Source organism: Juglans microcarpa x Juglans regia, chromosome 7D (genome assembly GCF_004785595.1).
Source record: "Juglans microcarpa x Juglans regia isolate MS1-56 chromosome 7D, Jm3101_v1.0, whole genome shotgun sequence".
In the NCBI taxonomy this organism is placed as follows: Eukaryota; Viridiplantae; Streptophyta; class Magnoliopsida; order Fagales; family Juglandaceae; genus Juglans; species Juglans microcarpa x Juglans regia.
The window spans coordinates 21,889,321-21,915,105 of NC_054606.1; the positions used below are offsets into that span (position 1 = coordinate 21,889,321).

At 32.9% G+C, this 25,785-nt stretch overlaps 2 protein-coding genes across 6 annotated transcripts; both read left to right on the forward strand.

Moving 5' to 3' along the window:
- Positions 1 to 1,796: 1,796 nt before the first annotated feature.
- Positions 1,797 to 7,477, forward strand: LOC121239620. 3 transcript variants are annotated; one of them, XM_041136898.1, is made up of 4 exons: positions 1,797 to 2,083; positions 6,630 to 6,700; positions 6,805 to 6,891; positions 6,981 to 7,477. In XM_041136898.1, the coding sequence occupies exons 1-4, from the start codon at positions 1,972 to 1,974 to the stop codon at positions 7,149 to 7,151; spliced, it is 441 nt and encodes a 146-aa protein (XP_040992832.1). In that variant the 5' UTR covers positions 1,797 to 1,971; the 3' UTR covers positions 7,152 to 7,477. The 3 variants fall into 3 exon arrangements, with proteins under 3 accessions (XP_040992832.1, XP_040992833.1, XP_040992834.1); XM_041136899.1 differs by having other exon boundaries at positions 6,814 to 6,891; XM_041136900.1 differs by having other exon boundaries at positions 6,820 to 6,891.
- A 1,557-nt stretch (positions 7,478 to 9,034) lies between these two features.
- LOC121239619 lies at positions 9,035 to 11,147 on the forward strand. 3 transcript variants are annotated; one of them, XM_041136895.1, is made up of 2 exons: positions 9,035 to 9,118; positions 9,169 to 11,147. In XM_041136895.1, exon 2 carries the CDS (start codon positions 9,410 to 9,412, stop codon positions 11,054 to 11,056), a length of 1,647 nt encoding a protein of 548 aa, XP_040992829.1. In that variant the 5' UTR covers positions 9,035 to 9,118; positions 9,169 to 9,409; the 3' UTR covers positions 11,057 to 11,147. The 3 variants fall into 3 exon arrangements, with proteins under 3 accessions (XP_040992829.1, XP_040992830.1, XP_040992831.1); XM_041136896.1 differs by having other exon boundaries at positions 9,039 to 9,260; positions 9,402 to 11,147; XM_041136897.1 differs by lacking the exon at positions 9,035 to 9,118 and having other exon boundaries at positions 9,191 to 9,260; positions 9,408 to 11,147.
- The last annotated feature ends 14,638 nt before the right edge of the window (positions 11,148 to 25,785 follow it).

Consider the following 25,785-nt stretch of genomic DNA (forward strand, 5'->3'; position numbering starts at 1 on the left):
TTTGTAAAAGCATGTTGAAGTTTGGCCCAATGGGGGAAATAAATGGGAGTAACTAACACCAAAATTATGAGATTACTCCTCTTTTCGTTCTTAGGTTGTGGATTGTAGTAGGGTGTCCTAGATTGTACCAAAAAAACATGACAAGCAAGGATTCATGCAATACCTCTAGTGGATGAAGATAAAATTAGTTTTCATAGAAAGTGATCTTCATCCATTTGGGAGAGTTTTTGTTTGTCAAAAGATTGGGATTGATTATAATTATATTGGAATTATCATTTTCCATCGAGATAACATGATATTATTTTTTCACCTATAATAGTAGGATCAATTTACTAATGGGTGAAGACGCGTCGATTTTTATTATAATCTTAGGCCATGTTTGGGTACTGAGATGAGATATCTTAAAATTTCTCATGATTTTCTTTTTGAACATCAATCAAACGTAACACATTTTAATTTCAAGTCTTCCATTTTTTTTTACCTAATCGTTATTTAATCATTACAATTTTTTTAAATTTTCAATCAAAACACAAAAAATAGAATAACTTTTTTAAATTTTAAAACAACAATAATATTAAAAAATTATATTCAAACAATGTTTTAATTTTATAATTTTTTTTCAACTTTTTGTCTCTCATTTTTCAAAACTTAATAAAACATCTTAACTTGAACTATTTTATTATTATTTACAATATTTTCATTTCGTCTCATTATCCAAGCATGCCATACCTTAGATTGTAGTTGAAAACTTTAAATTGTTATCAAAATTATTTGTATAAAATGTAGCAAATTTGATGAGAGGTATTACTCTCTAATATTCAATTGGGAGATGTCAATACATCCACCGATTGTTTTAACAAATTATGGGGGCAAGAGCAAGTAGCGATGGTAATTGCTTGGGAAGCCAAACTCTTTATCCCAATTAATCTTGGAAAAGTACAAAAATAAGGCAATATTCAAGGTTTTACTATACTTGTTAAACTACCAAGTGAGCTTTCTTTCTTTGTTACCATGTTGGGAAAGAAAAAACTCATCTCCAAATGAGAAATCTAACTTCGTTCTGATACTGAGCAAGCAAAACTAAATTAGGGTTAGTTGTCTTTCAAAATCGAAATCGGAATTGTTTTTGGACTTTGACTCTTATCGGAGTTGGAGCTCAAAACTAAAAAATCCAACTCCATCGGAGTCGGAGTCCATCCCTAATTTGTAGTCACTCATAATGATGTATTATAATTCAAGTAGTTTTTTCTTTCAACTGGTTAAATAGCATCCATTTAAATCTGCCCATTCAATATATGTGATTGAGATAACAAGGATTAAGATAAAGAAAATCATTTTTAATATAAAAATATCGGTAATCTTTTTAAGCATTCCAAAGATAGATGATTTCATACAAAGTTACAAAAGTTTTGAAAAAAATGAAGAAAATAACGGTACTTTAAAGGAATATGTAGAATTCAAATAATAAGCTCAAACCAAAACAAAAAAAAAAAATCTAATTTTTATATATAATCATGAAGTGCGTAAGTATCTTACAGTTCGATTTGAAAAAAAAGTAAGATTTATTATTAAAAAAGTAATTTTTTTATGTGAATTTCTTATTTATTCACTTTTTTTTTAAAAATAATTACACAATATTTACTTATTCACTGCAACTATCATTTCTCGTTAAAAAATATATTGAATTGACTTTTTTTTAAATATTAAAAAAATATTTCTTAACATTTAAGAAAAAACAAAAAAAAAATAAAAATAATAAAGAGATTGACTAACATCAACCTATAATCTCCACGCTCTAACCCGCCACCCCGACACAAACCGACGCACTCTGTTCCTTCAATCTGGTAGACCCACAAGCACCGTTCTGACTTCCAAGGGTTCAGGGTTTTTAAAAATCCTTCGAATTTTCGTTTTTCTTTCGTTCTTCGCAGTCGGGCATTGGACCCAAGGTAAACAGAAAAGAAGGAAAAAATGTATAAGAAGAAGAAAGTGGCAGATGGAGGAGGATCCTCGAGAGGCGGTATGGATGCAATGGACGAAGAGATGGACTTCAAGAAGATCATGAAGGACATTGAGCTTTTCAGTAGGTCTTTTACGCTTTTAATTTCTTCACTTTGTTGCTTTAGACCCAAAGTTCTAAATCCTAATTTACCACACCAACTTCATATCAAATTATTTTCTCTAGCCTTAGATTTGCCTCGTGGAGAACTATTATATGTTCTTTTAATTTTAGCTTAAGATCTTGAAGTGGGTTTATTTTCGCTATTTACTTGAGATATAAGCATGAGTTGTGCATAATGGGTCAAGGCTATTTGGAGGTGTCTCTATGAATGGGCTAGGAATACTTCAGAAGACGTGCAAATTAGTTTAAGAAATTGGTTTATAGTTGAAAACATTTGGCAGTGGAAATAGGGAATTGAAATTATCTTTAAGTTTTGGAGTGGATGCTCCACCATTATTAAAAATCACGTTTCTTAGTTATGCGGTTGATTTTTCTGCGTTGATGCTTTAAAAACATGCACTACATGGGAAAAAAACTCCTGCACTGAATGTCTGCTTAAACATGTATCCTTGCATGATTGCATCACAGGAACTTTAGATTATCTCCCGTTGACTAAAATTGGTTTTTAAGTCAATTACTGGGTAGAAGACACGTTTGTGTTTGCATGGTCTTCAGGGTCCCTCATTAAATGAATTATCATTGTCGTCAGATAGGCTTTTGGATGAGGCTTTTGGGTTTGTCCTGTATGGAATTTTTTTTTTTTTTTTTTCTATGTTTAGTCCATCAGGACACTAGAAATGCTTTGAAAATTGTATATTTTCTAGTCAATTTGACCTTTAGTATCATTATTTCATACATAAACTAATTTTCTAATGAAGCTTATCTTTGATAAATTTACTTTTTTTTTATAAGTATCTTTGATAAATTTACTTATAAAAAATATTAAATAATTAATGCATGTCAAAATATGATAGCACTTGGAAGTAACTTTTAGAAATATATATCATTTTTTTTATTATTAGTACTGCAAGTATTGTGAGAACAGTCATATTACTATCTCTAGATGTGCCCATGATGTGTATTGAGTGGGTTGGCAGTGGACTGTCTTCTCTACCACTGGAAATTTACTGTGGTTGGGCAAAATCTTAATGAAATAGGGTTGCCTTGAGTGGAGCTCAAATTACTTATATGGTGAGAACTATGAGAGATCATAAAGGACAGGGTTGGGAATAAAGGCATTCAATCGATATTTATGGTCTAGGAAGGACTGCAATTGGATGTGCTATCTAGTATAATTAATTTGATGGAATGTATTGCTAAAGTTTGAGGAGCTCTGAAATATTTTAGATAACAAAAATTCTATTTGCACACGGGAGGGGTACCGTCCGCGTACCCGTGGTTCCACGTCAGCTTAAGTGAAACGGTGCGTTCGGCGTTTAATTGCTGAGAAAACTGAGGTAAAGTAAAAGAAAATTCTTATGCAAAACTGAAAAGTTAATGTATTAGACTGAGCTGAGAGATTGATACTGCTCTCTTGGCTTTATCCCCTTTCCTTTTCCCATAGTTTCCTCGGAAACCAAACAGAAATAAACGAAATGAAAACAAAAATGAAGAGACTAACCTTACGTTGGTTATACCAAACTCAGTTCCAGACAACAACACAAAACCCACTTCCAGTCCAAAACTACAAACACAAACCAGCTTCAAAAATTCAAACTTTGAGGGCCAAAGTGAAACCCAAGTAGTGAAGGCGTCCAACAAACATAGCTGTACATAAATAGGCCACTCTTTTGGAAGTGAACAACGTGGTTTGGTATAAGATTTTGACTAAACCAAGGAAAACAACAACTTTAAATTTCACCTGTAGGCTACAGGATATGTGGAACAAAAAAGGCAAAGACTTGCAGAGAGAGGAGAGGCGAAAGTGAAGAGGGACAGCCGACACGCATCAAGGTGAGCACGTCGGTACAGGTAGGGAATCCGGAGAATTTTGATTTTTAATAAGAGAGCAAAAAGTCGCCCCTTTTGGGAAGCTTGCTGTGTTCCGTGCGGAGTTCCATGCCCGTGTACCTTGCTGAGGTGAAACTGAGGGATTCAATCAGGTGAGGCAAAACAAAGGAGGAGGTGGGTTTCTGGGTTTCGGAACAAACCATAGATGGAGAACGACGAACCCGCAGGAAAAATGGTTTCTAGGTTTCGGAACAAACGATAGATGGAGAACGATGAACCCACAGGAATTTCTGGGTTTCTGGTTTGTTTTTGCTCTGGTTTCTGAAATCTAAGATCAGAAATCAATTTGGCGCTCTGAAATTGGCTCCTTTCCCCCTCTGTTTTTTTTTTAATATAATATAAAGCTGACGTGGCTAATCGTCAGCGATTCCGCAACGGGTACCCGAGGACGGGTACCTGTAGCAGAATTGTTTAGATAAATGGGATTAGGCTTGTCTTTTGACTTTTCTGTATTAATTTGACTAAACGACTTGAAGGATTTGCCTTTGCATTCATCATTTGATTGTGGATAATATAAAAAACAACATCAACAGTTCAGTTTTGAGAACTCTTTCCCAATGTGTTTTTTTGGTGTCAAGTGTGATGGTTACTACTTCAAGAAATCCTTGTCAGATCTTGCTGGATTGGACCATGAGAAGTTATGAGGAAATTCAAAGGCTGACAGGAATGCAAGTTGTAATACCCCATACTGACTAATGCGTAGGTGGTGTATGAGATCCCATATTGCCTTTATGTAGAAGTTCTTGCTCTTTATAATGATTCGGGTGGGGCTCTAATATTACCATTGGTTATTCCTTTTGGAGTTAAGACCCAAATGTGGCTTGGGCCTTTATTGGAGTATTGCAAACAGTATCAAAACTTATCCCAAGCAGAAGTGTGGGATTTGAGGCATGCCACCCACGATGGAACGATCCAATGAGGATGTTGAGAATTTAAAACGGGGAGATTGTGATATCTTGTAAACTGATGAGTGTGGATGATGTATGGGATCCCATCTTGCTTGGGAGGGAGAAGCTTTTACCCTTTGTAATGATTCTAAAAAGGCTCCAATTCTACCATTGACTAGTACTTATGGATTATAGGCCCAGATGTGGTTCGGGTCTCCCTACACAAATGCTGTCAAGGTGGACCTTCTTAGAGTTCTATAAGACCTTTATAATTATCCTTTGAGTATTTTAATTGTTGTTCCTAATGGTAAATTTGTCGCGAGCAATTTAAGGGAAAAAAAGGCAAAGAGGGATATTTGTAAGTCATTCTTAATTTATGGCCTTGTGTTTTATAGCCATTGATATACTGGCCTCTTGTTCCAAACTGCTATTTTGGCGTACATGAGAACTTCCCTATCTTCCCTTTATCATCCTTTTGAAAACAAACTCTGAGAATATAAATTGAATTATGTATGCTATGAAGTTTGGGACAAAAAGGATTTATGGCAATAACCTTAACGTAAAACTACTTTTCAGGTAAGATAACTAAAAGAAGAAGAAAGATCTTATGCATTCGAATATCTAGTTCAACAATCTAGATAAGCTAGATGTAGAGCCTGTAGCCTCCCATCCTGCTGTATTTTGTGCAAACCTAATGCAAAGGGATCCTCCCTCTATTTATGACCATAATTTTCTAGAAGAGGATCTTGTAAGCTGATTATGGTTGGTTTAGTGAATCATTTTAATGTTTTAGCATGCTGCCATGGTGAATATGGCATAATATTTCCATTATTGATTACATTTATTCATGGAGACAGCTGATTTTGTGTTGGCAGTCGGGTTAAGGCTGCTGTCTGTAGTTCTTGAAAGACGGTTTTGGCTATGTAAAGGGTTAATTACACTTTGCCCCCTCGGACTTTCACTCAATTCACCATGTGCCTCCGAAACTACTAATTGCATCAAAGTGGACTCTCGAACTTTCAAAACTTCCCAATCCCCCCTTTTCCGTCTACTAGCAGCATTAAATCTAACGAAAATTCATTGCACATGCTGCTCATGTGCATAACATCCACTGCAAAGATGTAATTTTTATCTAATTTATTATTATTGATCATATAAAATATAAAATAATATATACTATCAATTAATAATAAAAAATAAATCATTAAATAATTTTTTTATTAATTTATATATGGTTAATGAATATCAAATGATTTTATTGTGTACATAAATTATTCATACTTGCTTGCAACTTAGGCATAAAATAATTTTATATATGGTTAATGATTAATGATTTATTATTAATTGATAGCATATATTATTTTATATTTTATATGGTCAATAATAATAAATTAGATGAAAATTACATTTTTGCAGAGAATTTCCATTAGATTTAACATTGTTGGTAGATGGAAGGGGGATTAGGAAGTTTTGAAAGTTCGAGGGTCCACTTTGATGCAATTAGTAGTTTCGGAGGTACATTGTGAATTGAGTGAAAGTTAGAGGGGGTAAAATGTAATTAACCCCTATGTAAACTACTGAAAAGAAAAATGTTGTCTGCAATTGGTCACCTCTATATGTTACTGTATGGGCATCAGTATTAGGTGTTCCAGTTTTTGCCACATTGGTTCAAATAGAACACTCAAGCTGAAAAATTAAGCTTTTTTGTATAATATAATGCTATTTTCCAGGCTCCTCACATGTGACATGGAAAGAAAGAAAGGAAATGGAGAACAGGAAAGTAATTGCTCTAGGTGGGAAGGTAGGAACACTATGCCATTTTCCTACTATCACTTTTAGTTCACATACTGTGGTCATATTACATCATCTTAAAGCTTCTTAAATTGGTGCTTACTTTTGAAACAGTCTTCTAAGAAGCAGAGACTACCCCTTAATGTTGCACGACCAATGATGAAGATACAAAAGGAAAGAGAGCAGACGATGCTACAAGAGGTGATTGATTTCTTTTATGGTTCTTTGTATCATTACTTCCTCTGACTAGGACCAGTCTTTGTAGTTTCACTAACTATTGTACCTTTTAGCAATTGATTCTTGGACAATTGGGAGGCAAGCATGGTGACAGTGCTAAAAGATCTTTTGGGAGACGCAAGCCTGAGGACAGAGTTTTAAAAGCAAGTGAAGGTCATTTTAGGAATGGTGTACTAGATGTAAAGCATTTGTTACATCCGACGAATTCATCTTGGAGACAGTGATTCCAGTATCCATGTGGTTACTAAGGGTAAAAAGAAGGGACGTGGAAAGAAGAATCGAGGAACAAAGGGTGGTGGTAAGAAGCGCCACTAAATGCGTGCAAGATGGAAGTGTTAAAAATTCAGTGATAATGCGAGGATTTTCCTTCATCTTCGTTCGTTATTGCAACTGTACTTGATTGTTAGGAGGCCATATTGGTCAAAGATATCAAGCTTTGCATGCATGGCAGATGGCTGGCCTACCCCTTTCAAGCACAATAACACTGCAGATCTATAGAGAGATTTCATATCACTGCATGCCCCGGAATCACAAGCCAGGCACACCTCAATTACTGGAACATTTACTTCACACCAACCTCGGCTTGGCTCAATTGCACTAGGGCATATATATGGGTATATAGTTTGGTCTGGGAAGACGTTCTTGACAACTTTCAGCAGCGGTAGTCTATGCAATTTGGAGAGGAAAAAAAAAAAAATGAGAACTTTCCATGATGTCTAGACCAAAATCGGTTTTAAGAGTAATGAAACAAGTACTACTTTCATGGCTTTAAGCCATTTTTAGGAAAAATGTAATTAGGTGCAATTATTTCTTTTGACATTGTCCTTGATAATTAATTGGTGATGTTATTTTTATCTCTAATTGTGGATTTATTTTTATAAAGTATTTTTGTGATTAAAACACTTCTCTTTTAAGATATGGTACTGGTCTTAAAGTAACAATTTATTTTGTATTTGGGTCGGGTCGGGCGGGGTGAACGGTCTTTTTGAAAACATTTAATTTATTTTCGAGTATATCACTTAGTTAAATGCATAAGAGTAGTTATTTTATTAAATATATAAGCTTTGCTTATTTTAAGACATGGTCAAAGTAGTTCGGCAGGGTCATGTTTAAATGCCAATTTTATTTTATTTTAGTGTATATCACTTTGTTTAAGTGCATAAGAGGCTTTATGTTATTTGTCGATCTTGCAATGGGTACTCTAATTAATGTTAATTAAATCCTTAATTACCCTGGCTAGCTTGTTAGAAATGAAATATAGTTGACGATTATGATTATGACATCCCTTGTGTTCATTTAACAAGGCCGGTCTTGTTTGTTTCTTCTTGTTTTCTTCACCCTTCTTTATATTAACAACAATTATGACAAAGCACACGTAGTACTGTAAAGAGACGTTTACCTACCAATTCTCAAAACATTATATATTGTGGAATGACAATTAATTATTAGAGAATTGATCAGAAAAAAATATATATTAGAGAATCATGTGGATGATTTGGTACCACCATTCTATCACTATATGTTATATCTTATGTAATTAAAATTACCTAAGAGGCATCGATTTTAATTGATAATATGAAAGTATCACATGTACGTATCTTGAAAGTACGTCTTCAAAGCCTTTTACACAAGTGGTTCGCATAATGTCAGTTTTACGAAATAATTTCACATCTAATGTGGTATTAACAAAGTGATATACACTAAAATAAAATAAGTATTTAAACATGACCCTGCAGAACTACTTTGACCATGTCTTAAAATAAGCAAAGCTTATATATTTAATAAAATAACTCCTCTTATGCATTTAACTAAGTGATATACACTAAAATAACAAAGTGATATACACAAGTGGTCCTCTAATTAATGTTAATTAAATCCTTAATTGCCCTGGCAGCTTGTTAGAAATGAAAATATAGTTGACGATTATGATTATGAGAAAAAAATACTTGTCTCTTTTACTTAAAAACTTGAGTAATTATTCGTGCAAGTTGCACAGAGAATTAGATTTGACTTGACCCACCCAAATCTAACGGTGCTTAAGGATTTCTATGCACTGTTAGTCGGATCGGAGGGCTAGTACTTAGCAGTGAAAGCTGAAAAGAGTTGGAGAGACTACAATATTCTCTTGCAAAATTCTCACCGTCGATATTTTTGCTGCGTTTATTTGCTTCTCTGGCTTGAATTTCTCTCTGTAAGACTCTACATCTGCACCTTCTGCCCTTTAATTGTTTTGTGGAATAGTTGATTGCTGAGTTAGTACTTTGAATTGCGGGGTTGTTTGAAAAGGATTCTTTTGATCTTTAGTACCTACGCTGGGAGTCATACAAATTGAGGTAAGAGACCATCTCCTCCAACTTTACTATATATCTCTATCTCTTTCCCTTTTCTGAAGAATATCTTTCTGTAATCGGTAAACCGAAGCCATTTATATTTAACCCTTTTATTTTTATCTGATCCCGGCCAACCCTTACAAGAGAAAGGGATGGAGATCCAACATTTCAGCCACATGCATCCCTTAGTATTTATAGAAGGCATAAGCGAGAATGAAGTAATTGTTTGCAGAGGGTGTGAAGAACCCATCTCGGATGCCGCCTACAAATGCTCTTGGTACTGTAGCTTTTTCCTTCATAAATCTTGTACTGAACTGCAACAGGAGATACAGCACCCCGTACACCCAAAACACCCTCTCGTTCTCATAGCTTCGGAGAATAGAGCCTGTGATGGCTGCTGTAAGTCAGCTTCCAAAAGTTGTTTCTTCTACCATTGCGGTGAGTGCGATTTCGACCTTGACATCAAATGCGCTTCCAACTGGCAATCCAGTGCTGAGGACGGTCACCAACACGTATTCGTTCCAATCTTCAAGCAGATTCAGTTCACTTGTGATATCTGCGGTGTGGATGACAAAGGTGGCGCCCGTGTATGTAGCATCTGTCAACTCTTGGTTGATATATTCTGTGCTCGATTAGCATGCACCATTAAAATTGGAGCACACAAAGATCACTTCCTCACTCTAATATTTTGTCTTGATAATCAAGTCAAGGAGCAAGATGATCCAGTACTCTGTCAACTCTGTTATAAAACGGTCAACACGAAGTATGGGGCTTATTATTGTAAAGAATGTGGTTTCGTGGCCCACTTGAATTGTGCAAAAATGAATGTGCTTCAGCAATTTGACAATTTAGACTCGAGTGTAAATCTCAAGTACATGTCGGTTGATTCTGCAACTAATGTTACCCCAGAAGAGGATGAAGCTGGGACTTGGGACATTCTCGAAGATGAACATCCCTTTGTGGGGGAACATAAATTCATCCTCAGTACTGATAAGAAACTCGAGGATGACAAGTTTTGTGAGGTGTGTATGCAATTAATCTCGGGCTCAATATTTTACACTTGTGCTACATGTAGTGGGAAATGCAACATATTCATCCATGATACATGCGGTAATCTACCCAGAAAGAAGCGACATTTACTTCACCGACACCCGCTCACTCTCTACTCGTTTGCTAACAAATACATTCATGGTGGGACCTTCATTTGTAGGGCTTGTAAGCATCTTCGCCATGGCTACCGGTATAGGTGTGATGAGTGTTACTACGATCTTGACATTCAGTGCTCTTCGATTCCCAACATCATTAAACATGAAGGTCATCAACACTCCCTTCGCCTTGCTAGGAGGCCTTTTGATGAAAAATGCAATGGTTGCGATAGCGCGAAGAATACCATCGGTAAATTTGTATGCATTGAATCTAAATGCAATTTTGCGTTGGGTTTTGAATGTGCAATTCTTCCGGTCGTAGTTAAGTATGATGAATATGACAGACATCTCCTCAAACTTACTTATAGTGTAGAAGACGATTCTGGAGAATATTATTGTTTTATTTGCGAGAAAGAAAGAAACCCAAAGCAATGGTTTTATTATTGTAGGGAATGCGATTTTGCCGCTCATACCCACTGCATTCTCGGAAAGTATCCATACATTAAATGTGGATTCACTTTTGTAGACACGTGTCACCAACATCCCCTCACTTTTGTTCGGAAGACTCAGTTCTCCCCTCCGTGTGACATTTGCAACAAACCTTTTGAAGGTATGGGAATAGAATGTAAGCAGTGTGAGTTTACCTTTCACTAGGTATGCGTGGGGAACTGAAAATTGATGAAGTGACTATTAATTAGCTAGCTAGTGATATTATTTGTAAAATGGAGAGTAGCTAGCTAGCAATATTATATATATATATATATAGTTGTATAATGTATTTAGAAGCTGTGGCTTGATTTGGATTGATCATCTTTTTATTTTCCGTGTACTCAATAAGTATAGGTACTTGTTCTATATATAGGATTGATTTCCAAGGCTTTTGTTATTATATATATATTTGTCGTTATATTTTCTAAAAGCCTAGCTAGTTCAAATTAATTCTTGGAGTTTGATCATCATTTATTAATTAAGAAATTTGATATATAGGGAATATTATATGAATCCAAAATAATAAAAATACTAAAGTTGAGGTGCTAAACTAATATTTGAAACCATTTTTCAAAAAAGATTACACCGTATAATTGGATTGTTTTTCAACATTTTTTTTTAAATATTTATCAAGTACAAAACGTAAAATGGTTTGGTCATTGTGACTAAGAAGTCATTTATGTATAATAAATATATAGCCCTTGACATTTATTTACTAATTAGTTTAGGATTGCCATATTTTTAAGTATTTCTTAAATTTAGGGCATAATAAAAAATTGTTGAAGAGATTTATTAAGGGTGGGCTCCAATTCCGACGGAGAAAAGTCAAGGGCTCCGACTTTGACTCCGACGGAGTCGGATTCCTCAACTCCGAGTTCCAACTCCAATAAGAGTCAAAATCTAACTCCAGTTCCGTTTTGCTTGCTCGGTATAGGAACGAAGTCGGAGTTCCCATCCGGAGTTGGATTTTTTTTTTCAACTTGCACTTTCCCTTCATCCAAACAAAGATTAAGGAATTTATATACTACTAAAAACAACAAGAATCTCATAGATTTCAAATACAACATATAAAATCAAGGCAATAATTAGAACCCCATATATAGCTTCTCTCTCACTCTCTCCTTTGAATTTTCAATGAAAAGTTCAGTTGGCTCGTATCTGCACCCCATGCCTAGACAATAATAAGAGTTAAATACAGGATGAAGAAGACAAGAATGAGAGACTCAAAAAAAGAAAGAGAATATGTACGTGGTTGAGAGAGAGAACAAAGAAGCAGAGGAATTAAAGAGAGAAAACAAAGCAGTTGAGGAGAACGAAAGGCATAGCTAGGGTTAGATGAAAGACATGGATATATAGGTGGACCAAAATGGACTCGTGGGGGCTTGAATGTTGATAATGTAGTTTGCAAAAATTGTCTCAACTGTTAGATTACTCAACCTTCTATCATTTATGTTAAAATATAAAATATATTAAGTATACCTAGCGGAATTGGAGTTGGTAGCCTGGAGTCTTGTTGAACTTTGAATTTCGATTCCGACTCAAGAGACTATTTTAAAGGGATGTTTAGGGAATGAGATGAGATAAAGATTTTATAAATAGTATTAAGATGATTTTTGAATAGTAGTAAGATAGTTTGAGTTAAGTATTTAAAATATTATTTTTATTTTGAAATTTAAAAGTTGAGTTTTTTTTTTTTTTTGCTACGTCTGCTCCCGCTAGGCATAATTGGTCTTTTTCTTTTTTGTTGTCTTTTTTACATGTATTTTTTTACACTTTTAAATATTTTTTAAAAAAATAAAAAATACAGTATTATTAAAAAATACTTTCTTAATCATTAAGTAAAAAGAAAAATAAAAAATTCCAGCAGCAAAATCTAACTGTAAAAACCAGTGGTGAGAGTGTTATTTTTCTTAATTTTAGGGTAGCACTACAACCACGACTGGTTTCCGCTAGTTATTTTAGTTTTTTTTTTCCTTTTTTTTACATGTATTTTTTAACACTTTTAAATATTTTTTTTAAATCACAACATCATTAAAAAATGCTTCTTTAATCATGAAGTAAAAAAAAAATGCCAGCGGGAGGATTAGCATTATCCATTTGAAAAAGTTGTGATGGTTAATTTAAATGTGATTGTATTTAAATGATATTTAGAAAAGAAATTATAATTGCCCAATTTATCTGAAAGTCAAATCACTCGAGGTACTTTATATTTAATCTTTTCACTTATGTGGGCTTATTTGTGGAGAGAAACAGGTATTTCACGTGTTTAATTTTCATTTGCTTGCTATGGTTCCATTGGGCTAGTAAAATCTCATGATCATGTGCCATTTTGATCCCAAAGGCAGCAGTCCTTCAGCCGCAGTAAGTTGGCACCCAAACTATAATAGTTCCAAGAAGAGGTGGGCCTGTTTGGGCTTGGGTTTGAAAGTTGTCAAATTTTGATAATAATAAATAAAATTAATAATTAACTTGGATTTTATTATAATTATATTTTAAACCAATGATAGGTTTATAAAGTTGAAATTTATTTTTATTAAAGTGACATATTTGTAATGGTTGATTAATGTAAAATGGATTGTAAAAAAATTATAATAATGTATCATTATCCATGATAAATTTATTTCGAAATTTTTTTATAAACACACCAATCATATATATATTTTTTTTACGTCAAAGAACCTCTCCAAGACAGGGTCTGAAACTTCGGACCCACTCCTTCAAGGTTCAAGGCATTGGCTTTTACCAGAAAGTATAGTTTCAAATGATTGTTTGCACTCATGAGATATTAAATCTTAGACCGTAAAAAGAGTAATACCCCAATACCTTGTCCACTTGAGCCAATCCGTTGGAGTTAACACACCAACCATATATGCCACGCCAGTGTATAGAAAAAAGTATTAATAATTTTCTGTTTATACATATAATAAAATAAATTATGTGTCGGAGTATTTGAGTGGACAAAAATTAATCTAAATACCCATAACCAGACATAAAATAAAAATAAAGATCTCAGACTATATTATATTCAAATATTATGAAAGTTTGAAGTGGCAAGTTATGCATACAGAAGCTAGCTGCAAGGCTTATATAGCTTAGTGAAAATCGGCAATTTTCAAATTTTGTTACTAGAAAACAAATAAAATTCCAATTAATTCATAAAACCGAAATGCATATATTATATTAAAATCCAATTTTAAAAAATCATCCAATAACAAACAAAATCTTTTCAGAATACGAAAATAATAATATTCTAAATTGCATGAACGGATGGAAAAACAATTAATGATTTATATATACCCGTAACTAAAGTTATGATCAAATTAATACTATGATATGCCCCCAAATTATGGAAGATTCTTAATTGCATTTTTGGCCCGGTGCTATTGTTCTCAAAGAGTTCCATTATTTCCATTTTCCAACTCCGAATTTGACATGAGTTGAATCCTCCTACTTCTGTTGGTACGTAATTAACACGATTCTTGCCACATCTTTAATTTGTTTTATTGAGATTTCTAATACAAAAGGCCGGTCTAAAGTTTTACCTAAACACCAACACTTAATGTGTGATACATGAGTTGGAATAATAAATAAATTACACAATTGGTTTATATATATATATATATTTATATTTATATTTATGGATGAAAATCTTATATGTATTTATTTTAAACTGACCACTTAACAAGAAAATGACAGCCTCGTTAATGAATTCATTATCATTAATTTTATAGCTACCCTAGCTAAATACATACCAACGACCATAACCAACAGTACTGCTCATCAATAGTCATTACACCAACTCCATTAATGACCAATATCATTAAAAAAAAAAAAATCTTCAAGAAATTAGAATAATTGATATTAATTTAGATTTATCAAATTTACTGCAAACTCTAAAATCAAATCAAATTTGTTCTCTGCAGTTGTGACATTGCATAACACTCCCCTATGAATAATAAAGCTAGCAGTACTAAATCAATCATCAAAATTTTGAAAAGAGATCATGAAGAGAGAAAAATGAGCCAAAGAAAGGGAAATTATATTAAGAAACATCTTATTGCTTGCATTGATCAGCGAAGAAGAGATCCAAGTTTTTTCTATCCACTTATCGATTATGTAAAGGATTTGGGCCTGTATAGACTTTCCTCTTTTCATCGCCAAAAACACGAGCTTGATCACCATCTTCATCTTTATCTCTTCCAAAGGCAGTACCTTTGGATTTATCATTTCTCAGCTTAGAGGCAGACCCAGTTTTGAAGGTTCCGAATGTGGCTGACCCATCAACAGAAGATGATATTTGTAGGAGTAACAACACCAGAAATAGAATAGAGAAGCATGTTAACTCTTTTCTGATCAGACCCATGATGATCTGCTTCACGCTCAAGATCACCCAGAGATGGTGCATGGAAACTTCCGGCTAGCTCAAATCCCTAGGAACTAAAGAAACAAAGAACTTTCTGTCTGAATCTATGTGAAAAGGCCACTACTAAAAGAGGCTATGAAAGGAAGCTGAAGTAGTGTTGCTTGGGATGGGAAAAAAGAAAAAGAAGGATCTGATGCTTTTTTTTTCTGTTTTAATTGGGTATTTTTCTTTTCCTCAATTTGCCTGTATTCTTTGGACTTATGGTTTGGACTGTCCAATGGATATGACCTGGGAGTCTGAGCTATGAAAATGAGGATAGTCAGAAAATAAATATTTTGCAGAGGGTGTTTGGAATCTTGGACGCTGATTTCATAACAAAGCTGCCCATGTTCTGTTGCAGTACTTTAAGATGGTGCTTGTTTCTGACGTTGCATTTATGAACTACAGAGAGGGAGAGAGACAGAAGGGAGGGGTGGGGGGTTTGGAGTTTTGATCTGTGTCTGATATCAATCTTGGGTCAGGAATATAAATTGTTTCCGGATTTTTCCTTTGTATACTGTTAACTATTTTTGCAAAGAGCATGGATCATATGCCTATCTGGTACACAATGACACCAACCATATTACAGTATATTTGAAAACTCTTCTTAAATATTTTTAAATTATTTTATTATTGTTTATTATTATTTTTATTATTATTTATAAATTATCTGATATATTCTTAAGACTCGTTTAAAGAATGAGATGAGATGAAAATTTTAAATTTTTTGTGAATGGTGTTAAGATGGTTTGAATTAAGATTTTTGAGTTGATTTTAAAAAAGTACGTAGATCTCATAGTGAGATTTGTTTGTATGTAAATATGAGAAACAAATATGCTTCAAATGGCTACTTCAGTTCTTAAGTAAAGGTACTATGTCTTTTTTCATTTTTGCTTGATCTAGTTTTGGTATGTGTTTGATTTGGTTTGATCTTGATTTTTATATTTAACTTTTGTTAATCTAGATTGATTATGATTTGGGGACAAGGACAAGCGATTTCAACACCATGCACATCCGCCATAGGGCGAGGGTAGGGAAAGTCGACTTAGGACGATGGTAGGGGTGGGGGCCAAGGGCAGAGGTGATATTGCATGGCAACCCGCTAGGGGCGGAAACGAGAGGTAGATAGGATGAAATGTACCGGTTAGAGGCATATTGCAACCCTAAAAAGAAAAAAAGAAATACACATTGAAAAGATGTATATACTCTTTGGTATGTATATGAGTTCTCATCCACTAAATCTTATAATAGAGTAAGGTTTAATATCTACTCAACCTCGCTAATAATAGAGAAATTACTGATTTTAAACATGGTTTACCAAATGATTATTATTTGTTGTAATAGAGAAAGGCAATTGACCATTGATTGTTATTTTTGTTGTTCGTATCTTGTCATTTTAGCAAAATATAGAAGGATGCTTCCTTGCGTGTCTGAATTTCCTAGTACCTAAAGTAGAAATGGGATAGACACACAATATATAAGATCTAGAGTTCGAGAGAAAACTCTAGGAATGAAAATCCCTTCCCTATTGCTAGGCCAACAAAGTTTAATGCCGATCAAAAAAACTAATTAAATCTATAATATAGAACATAGAAAATAAAATATATAATAGGGTTCTTGTTGTTCCTTCCCTTGAATATAATTTGTTATCTGTAGGCCAAATCACCTCCACCCTCGCTTGCACTATAACTTTTTGGCCCTCATTTTATGTTTTTCAGGACATTCTGACTCGGAAGATTATTGGTTATGGTGTTAGAAGAGGTAAACTCTACTACTTGGAGTTGATAGAAAATGGGGGGCCAAAATTCAATCAGGCAAATCAAACTAGTAGCAAAGAGACAGCTCGAGCAACCATATGGTTGTGGCACCAGAGACTAGGACACATTTCTTTTGGTTATCTAAGGAATTTAAAACCCACATTTTTTTTTCAGCTGTGAATGATTTAGATTTCAAGTGTGACACTTGTGAATTGTCCAAGAGCCATCGTATTCCATATTTACCAAGTTTGAATAAAAGTTCAGTCCCTTTTACAGTTATTCACTCTAATGTTTGGGGTCCTACAAAATCCCTTCTATTTCTAAAGCCCGTTACTTTGTTACATTTATTGATGAATGCACTAGAATGACTTGGGTGTCTTTGCTTAACAAAAAGGGTGATGTATACACAGCATTTCAGGAATTTCATAATATGGTTAGCACCCAGTACCAAAAACAGATTCGTGTTCTACAATCCTACAATGGTACTGACTATGTCGATACATCTTTTGGCAAATTTCTGAGACATCTTGGCATTCGTCATCAAACCTCTTGCACCTATACTCCGTAGCAAAATGGATTGGCGGAGAGGAAAAATAGACAATTGCTGATAGTGGTTTGTGCCTCTCTTTTTGGCATGAATATGCCTCGGTTTTATTGGGGAAAAGCTATGAAATCCGCTGCTTATCTAATTAATCGAACACCCTCTCGAGTTATCAACTTTCATACCCCCCCCCTCCCCCCAAGAAAAAAAAATGCAATCCTTACTTTCAATTCCTCACTTTCCAAGTCTTGAACCACAAGTCTTTGGTTGTATTGTCTATGTTCACATTCCAAAGAGCCTGAGAAATAAACTTGATCTATGTGCAAAACGATGTGTGTTTGTTGGCTATTATGAGTTTTAAAAAGGATATAGGTGTTATGATCCTCAAACCCGGAAACTACATGTCACTTTGGATGCTTCTTTTCGTGAAACAAAACCTTATTACTCAAGGGGGTTTTCTGGACCTTCTCTTCACGGGGAGAGATATACTGAAGAGAATGTTTTACAAGGAGGTGGAGGAGGAGATGAATTTATAGAGTTAGAAGAAGTGAATGAATGGCTCGAAAATGGTGGTCAACAAGGCTATGAGAGTATTCCTGAAATTTAGAGTGATGTGTTAGTGCAACCAGAAATGACTGCAGATGCACCCGATATGGCAGAGTCATCAATGCCTTTAGAGTTGCCTATATCTACATCATCAACTGAAGAATCAACCCAGAATGTTCTTCCTCAGGTAACTTCGAATCCTAGTATTGATGAGTCTAACGAAATACATGATTCTGAAGAATGTATTGCTCTCAAGTATTCACAAAGATCAAATAAGGGAGTTCCCAAGAAACAATATGAACCTGATCTGAAAGCCAAGACCAAGTACCCAATTAGCAACCATGTGTCTTCCCATAGATTGTCTCAATCGTATGCATTTACTGTTAATCAACTATCCACTGTATCTATTCCTAGTAGTGTGCAGGATGCATTAGCTGATCCAAAATGGACAAAGGCAATGAATGAGGAAATGGAGGCCCTACAGAAGAATGACACTTGGGAACTTGTCCCTTTGCCCAAAGGAAAGAAAACAATTGGATGTTGATGGGTGTTCATAGTGAAACTTAAAGTAGATGGCAGTATTGATAGGAATAAAGCGAGATTAGTTGCAAAAGGGTATACACAAAAGTTCGGTTTGAATTATCAAGAGACTTTTGCACCAGTGGCCAAGATTAACACAATTCGCATTCTCATATCCATAGCAGCTAATCAGGATTGGCCTCTGCAACAATTTGATATAAAAAATGTGTTTCTCGATGGAGATTTAGAGAAAGAGGTTTACATGGATTTTCTACCTAGAGTTAAACATAGTTCCTCATGTAGAACTAAAATTTGTAAATTGAAGAAGTCATTATACGGATAGAAACAGTCACCAAGAGCACAATGAAGGCATTCGGTTATAAGCAAAGTAATTCAGACCATACTTTGTTTATAAAACACAAAGAAGGAAAGGTAACAGTTTTAATTGTGTATTATGATGATATGGTTGTCAAAGAGTTCCATTATTTCCATTTTCCAACTCCGAATTTGACATGAGTTGAATCCTCCTACTTCTCTTGGTACGTAATTAACATGATTCTTGCCACATCTTTAATTTGTTTTATTGAGATTTCTAATACAAAAGGCCGGTCTAAAGTTTTACCTAAACACCAACACTTAGTGTGTGATACATGAGTTGGAATAATAAATAAAAGGAAAATACTACTTGAATTCATAAAAGTGGTCGATTGAATTTTTTATTTTGTTTACTTAAGAATTAAGGAAATGACTATTAATGAAGTGATATTTTTTTATTTTTTAAAAATATTTAAAGATATATAAACAATGATTGAAATAAAAAAGAAAAATATATATATAAAAAAAAATATATATTTATACTTATCGGTCAAATTTTATCGATTTATTATCAGTCTCAATAGTATTATCCATAAATAAATTACACGATTTGTTTATATATATATATATATATATATATATATATTTGTTTATGGATGAAAATCTGAGATGTATTTATTTTAAACTGACTCTGTTGTACTCTAGCTATCTGTTTTTCAAAACTGACCACTTAACAAGAAAAAGCCTCATTAATGAATTCATTATCATTAATTTTATAGCCACCCTAGCTAAATACATACCAACAACCATAACCAATAGTACTGCTCATCAATAGTCATTACACCAACTCCATTGATGACCAATATCATTAAAAAAAAAAAATCTTCAAGAAATTAGAATAATTGATAATTTGATATTAATTCAGATATATCAAATTTACTGCAAACTCTAAAATCAAATCAAATTTGTTCTCTGCAAGTTGTGACATTGCATAACACTCCCCTATGAATAATAAAGCTAGCAGTACTAAATCAATCATCAAAATTTTGAAACGAGATCAAGAAGAGAGAAAAATGAGCCAAAGAAAGGGAAATTATATTAAGAAACATCTTATTGCATTGATTAGTGAAAAGAGATCCAATTTTTTTCTATCTACTTATCGATTATGTAAAGGATTTGGGCCAGGGTAGACTTTCCTCTTTTCATCGCCAAAAACATGAGCTTGATCATCACCATCTTCATCTTTATCTCTTCCAAAGGCACGTGTGGATTTATCATTTCTCAGCTTAGAGGCAGACCCAGTTTTGAAGTTTCCGAATGTGGTTGACCCATCAACAAAAGATGATATAATTTGTAGGAGTAACAGAACCAGAAGTAGAATAGAGAAGCATGTTAACTCTTTTCTGATCAGACCCATGATGATCTGCTTCACGCTCAAGATCACCCAGAGATGGTGCATGGAAACTTCCAGCTAGCTCAAACCCCTAGGAACTAAAGAAACAAATTAGAACTTTCTGCCTGAATCTATGTGAAAAGGCCACTACTAAATGGGGTTATGAAAGGAAGCTCGAGTAGTGTCGCTCGGGATGGGAAAAAAGAAAAAGGAGGATCTGATGCTTTTGTTTTTTTTTTTTGTTTATGTTTTTTTTTTTTTTTTTTTTTTCTGTTTTAATTGGGTCTGTTTTCTTTTCCTCAATTTGCCTGTATTCTTTACACTTATGGTTGGTTTGGACTGTCCAATGGGTATGACTTGGAGTCTGAGCTATGAAGATGAGGATAGTCAATGAAAGGCAAGAGCCTAAACACGTAGGTTTTGGTGCCTGAATGAAAATACTAAATATTTTGCAGAGGGTGTTTTGAATCTGGACGCTGATTTCATACCTTTTTTTTATGCATGAAGAGAGAGGCACAGAGAGAAAGAGAAAGCTGCTCATGTTCTGTTGCAGTACTTTAGGATGATGCTTGTTTCTGACACTGCATTTATGAACTACAGAGAGAGAGAGAGAGGGAGGGGTTTTGTCTGTTTGGATGTGTGTCTGATATGAATCTTGAGTCCGGTGATATATAGTGCGTTTGGATTTTAAAGTAAATTGAGTTAAGTTAAATTGAGATGATAAAATATTATTAAAATATTATTTATTATTATTATTATTATTTTTTAGATTTAAAAAAGTTGAATTGTTTATTATATTTTGTATTAAAATTTAAAAAAGTTGTAATGATGAATTGAGATGAGTTGAGATAATTTTATTTTCCAAATGTAATCTAGAGTAGTGATTTTCATACTATATATTTTATAGCATATATATTATGAAATAAATGTATTTTTATAAAATGATGTGAGTTTTATAAAGTATTTTATAAAAATATATATTTTTTAAAATATTATTGTATAAAATGTTATGTAAAGTGTTATATATTTATCATTTTTCGGTGATATAAATCGTTTCCGGATTTTTTTCCTTTGTATACTGTTAGTACTGTCATTGCAAAGAGCATGGATCATATGCCTATCTGGTACACAATGGCAACAACCATATGTGGTACTATTTGAGACAACTGTTATTGGATTACTTTATTATTATTCAAAAATTATTTTTATTATTTTATTATTATTTTTACTATTATTCATATATAATCTGATATATTAATTGTTGAAGAAATCGTAGTAATCTAAAAGCAGTATAAGAGAAAATATGATACTTGCAAAGCGAAATTCAAGACACATGCACACAATGAAATTAAAAATTTAACGTGATTCGATAACTATTTACGTTCACAGAAAATGAACTTTACTATTAAATAATGGAATACAAAAAATATTATAGAAAAAGATCACACTCAACTCAATTCTCTTATTTTTCTCACAACTCTGGCTCTCTCTCTTTTTTTTTTTTTTTAGCTCTTCTTCACTGAGCTCTTCTTATACTTTTTTTCCCACGTCACGGCTCATTACACTGGAAATGATCTCCTTTTTTATAAGTGAGGCTTTAGAGGACAAGAAGCCACAAATCTTGATAATGGGATGCACCAGCACAAGTATTTACCAACAGCTAGCATGGATAGTGGAAGCTGCAACTTTTGACCAAGCTTCAGCAGCTAATCTATTGGTCAAGCTGCAACTCTTGACCAAGCTTTATGGGCATGGAACGCTGAGCATTATTTATATCCAAGCGGAGCCTTAATCTATAAATTCTAAGTATGTATATACTTTGCCAGTTTATTTCTTTTGAAAAAGGAACACACATTATTTTCACTACTTTTTACATAACAATATTTTAAAATGAAGGTTATTGTTATAAAATATTTTATAAAAATAATATCATTTTATAAAAATATTCTTATTTATAACATATATTATGAAATATGTTGTGAAATATATTAAGTTTATCATTACTCAGTTCTTTTTTAAGAATGGTTTAGATTAAAAAATGAGTTGAGATGGTTTGTGAATAGTAAAATAAAAGTTGAATTGTTTATTATATTTTGTATAAAAATTTAAAAAAGTTGTTTTGTGATTTTTAAAAGTTGAATTGTTTATTATATTTTGTGTGAAAATTTGAAAAAGTTGTAATGATAAGATAAGATAAATTGGAATAAATTGAGGTAAGTAGGTTTTGAATTCAAACAAGGCCTAATGTTGAGGAAATGTAATTGTAAACCAAAGCCTAAACAATGCCAAAGCTTTAAATTTATGAAAAAATTTATTAATCATTCTTATACCACATATTATATATAATTTTTTTATATTTTATTTTTCCCCTTATCAAATGTACAGTGTATGGATGATGAGTAAATAAATTCCTTTAATTTAGCAAGAATAAACCAAAATAATAAATAACTAAATAATCAAGTGTGATATATGGTATAGGGATGATGAGCAAAAATGCTCTAAATTGATAAAAACCAGTTTGCTAGTTTTAGGGTTTTCATTTTCATTCAACACAACACCACTCTTAATTGGTCTCTTACAACCACAAAAAGATTGCACAAAAGTAATCTTACAAACTGATGTGTCTTCACGTAGGAGTCTTTTTGATCTAGATCGGAAAAACTGAACGGACTGGACCAAAAATTGGCTTGGTTAGTTTCAATCCTCCATTTGACGGAGCAAATGGGTTTCGATCAGGTCTCGGAGTCTGTGATTTTTGGACTGGACCAAACCAAACCGAAATCGACTTAATTATATATATATATATATTTAAATATTTTATATAATAATTGTATAAGTTAATTATATAATTTTCATCTGATCTATTAGTATTGACCATATAAAATGTTAAATAATATATGCTATCAATTAATAATATATCATAAATCATATGATAATTTATATCATTATATGTAAATACATTCATACATACTCTACTATTTACACTTAATTAAAGTAATTAGGTAATTGTTTTTTAAATACTTAAGTTGCAAGCAAGTATGAATAATCTATGTACAATGAAATTATTTGATATTCATTAATCATATATAAAATGTAAGACATTATTAATAATTCTTTGCAAACAAAAAAGAAAAAAGGATGAAACAAAATAAACAAAATAACTTGGCTAGACCAAACAGACCGACCGAACCGATAGCTAATGGTTTGGTCAGGTTCAGTCCGGAAAAATGATAGACCAAAAGTTTCAGTCCATCATCTTCCGAATCGGACCGATTTACAACCCAGATTCATGTAATCCGTCAGATCTATTTTATAATAAAAATAATTTTACAATCTAAAGAACCACATCAGTTTATGGGATTACTTTTGTGTAATCCATTTGTAGCTAAAATATTTATCTTTTTCATTTTTGCTTGATCTAGTTTTTGTATGTGTTTGATTTGGTTTGATTTTTATTTTTGTATTTATCTTCTATGTTAATCTAGATTGAGAAGGGACAAGCGATTTCAACACCATGCACATCCACCACAGGGCGAGGGTAGGAAAGGTCGACTTGGGACGAGGGCGGGGGCCAAGGGCAGAGGTGATATTGGCACCCACTAGGGGCGGAAACAGAAGGTAGATAGGATGAAATATATATGTTAGAGGCGAATTGAAACCCTATATTGAAAATCGTTCCCAAACCATATATTTACTCTTTTGTATAATAGTGCAAGCTTTACTATCCACTCAATCTCCCAAACCATAAGAGATCGCGAAGCCAAAACAACCATGTGTACACGATATGTGGAGACAGAAATGCAATTATCATTGATTATTATTTTTAAAAAAAATTACACTCATCATTCTCTATACTACACACCAACATATAATTTGTCATTTTTTACATTCTATTTAAACACACATATTTTAATGTGTAAATATGTGTATTTACACATCAATAATAAAAATAATAAATCATATATTAGTATACGATATGAAGATGATAAATAACATTTCTCTTATTTTCATATTGTAATTTAAGCAAAATATAGAATGATACCTCCCTGCGGATCTGAATTTCCTAGAACTTAAAAGTAGAAAAGGATAGACACGCAAAATATAAGATCTAGAGTTAGGACAAAAACTCTAGGGGATGAAAATCCTTCCCTATTGCTAGAGTTTAATGCCGATTGAAAAAACTAAGTAAATATATAATATAGATCCTAAAAAATGAAAAGTCAAAATAAATAAAACATATATGCATATTTATTTGACAAGAGTAACCATATCATTTAAAAAATAAATTATATTCATCTCCAAGATATGAACAATGATGATCCCAATTCTAAAAGAAAATGATATTATGCATCTTGAGTTTGCCCGTCAATTTAACCGCTCATGTATTTTACTTTATTTTTAATTTTTTTTATTTAATAATTAAGGAATTGACTATTAGTGCATTGATTTTTTTTTTAAAAAAAATTGTTAAAATATGTTTAAAAAATATTTGAAATAAAAAGTAAAAGCGAAAAAAGAAAAATGCAATTAACATTAAGGACACACCAAGTAGACAAATTGAAGAAGTATAGTAACACCATCCATTTTAGAAAAATTTACGACTTTCAATACTTCATCGATTCCCAAAAATATGATAGAGGAACGGAGGTTAGAAAGAAACAGAACCAAAGTTCTTGGTTCCAAGATTAATTGCTTACAAAAAATAAAAAAAGGTTTTGGTTGAGTTTCAATCTAAAGCTTAAAAATATCCAAAGTAAATCAAAACAATATGGTCAAACAGGTAGGAGTTCATGATCACAGGTGTTTTTTGTGTGTTAGAGCAAATGATGTTGTCCTCTTTTAGTTTGAATAATGACAAGGAAAAGAAAATCCCCCCAATACATGAAATGAAAGCCATGGTGAACGATGGTTGGTTTTAGCACCTACACATGATGTGGGACCCAAAAACCTTAAATACTAGTACTCTTTCTTCATCTTTTGAATTAATACCATTGCTTGGCTTTTGAATCGACCCGATAAGACACGATTAAAAAACAGATCAATAATGAGCCAACTAGCTTAATCCATAATCAATCCATATAGCCCGTTTAAATTTTATTTGAATGTTACAATTACAATATGCCTATGTTTGTTATTGTTGAGACTATAATATTGGTATTATTATAGGTTAATATTTCAAAAATATTGATATTTCTTGTTAGCATATAGTCTTATTTTTTGAATATATTAAAATTTTAGATACTAATATTCATATGAAATTATGTCAATCGAGGCAAATTAGTTATACGGGTCAGTTAAACATGTTTACGTGATACGAGTCTAAACAGATCGTGTCATGTTAACTTAATTCTAGTTAATTATTAAACGGATTATGCGGATCGTGTCGTATCACTCGTCATTTAATTAAATAGATCATATTCG

Excerpts from the sequence above, each read along its gene's own strand:
- LOC121239620 (XM_041136898.1), top strand. The coding sequence starts at position 1,972 with ATGTATAAGAAGAAGAAAGTGGCAGATGGAGGAGGATCCTCGAGAGGC. Across the intron at positions 6,701-6,804 it reads TAATTGCTCTAGGTGGGAAG|TCTTCTAAGAAGCAGAGACT; the intron begins GTAGGAACACTA and ends CTTTTGAAACAG. Across the intron at positions 6,892-6,980 it reads AGCAGACGATGCTACAAGAG|CAATTGATTCTTGGACAATT; the intron begins GTGATTGATTTC and ends TGTACCTTTTAG.
- LOC121239619 (XM_041136895.1), top strand. The coding sequence starts at position 9,410 with ATGGAGATCCAACATTTCAGCCACATGCATCCCTTAGTATTTATAGAA.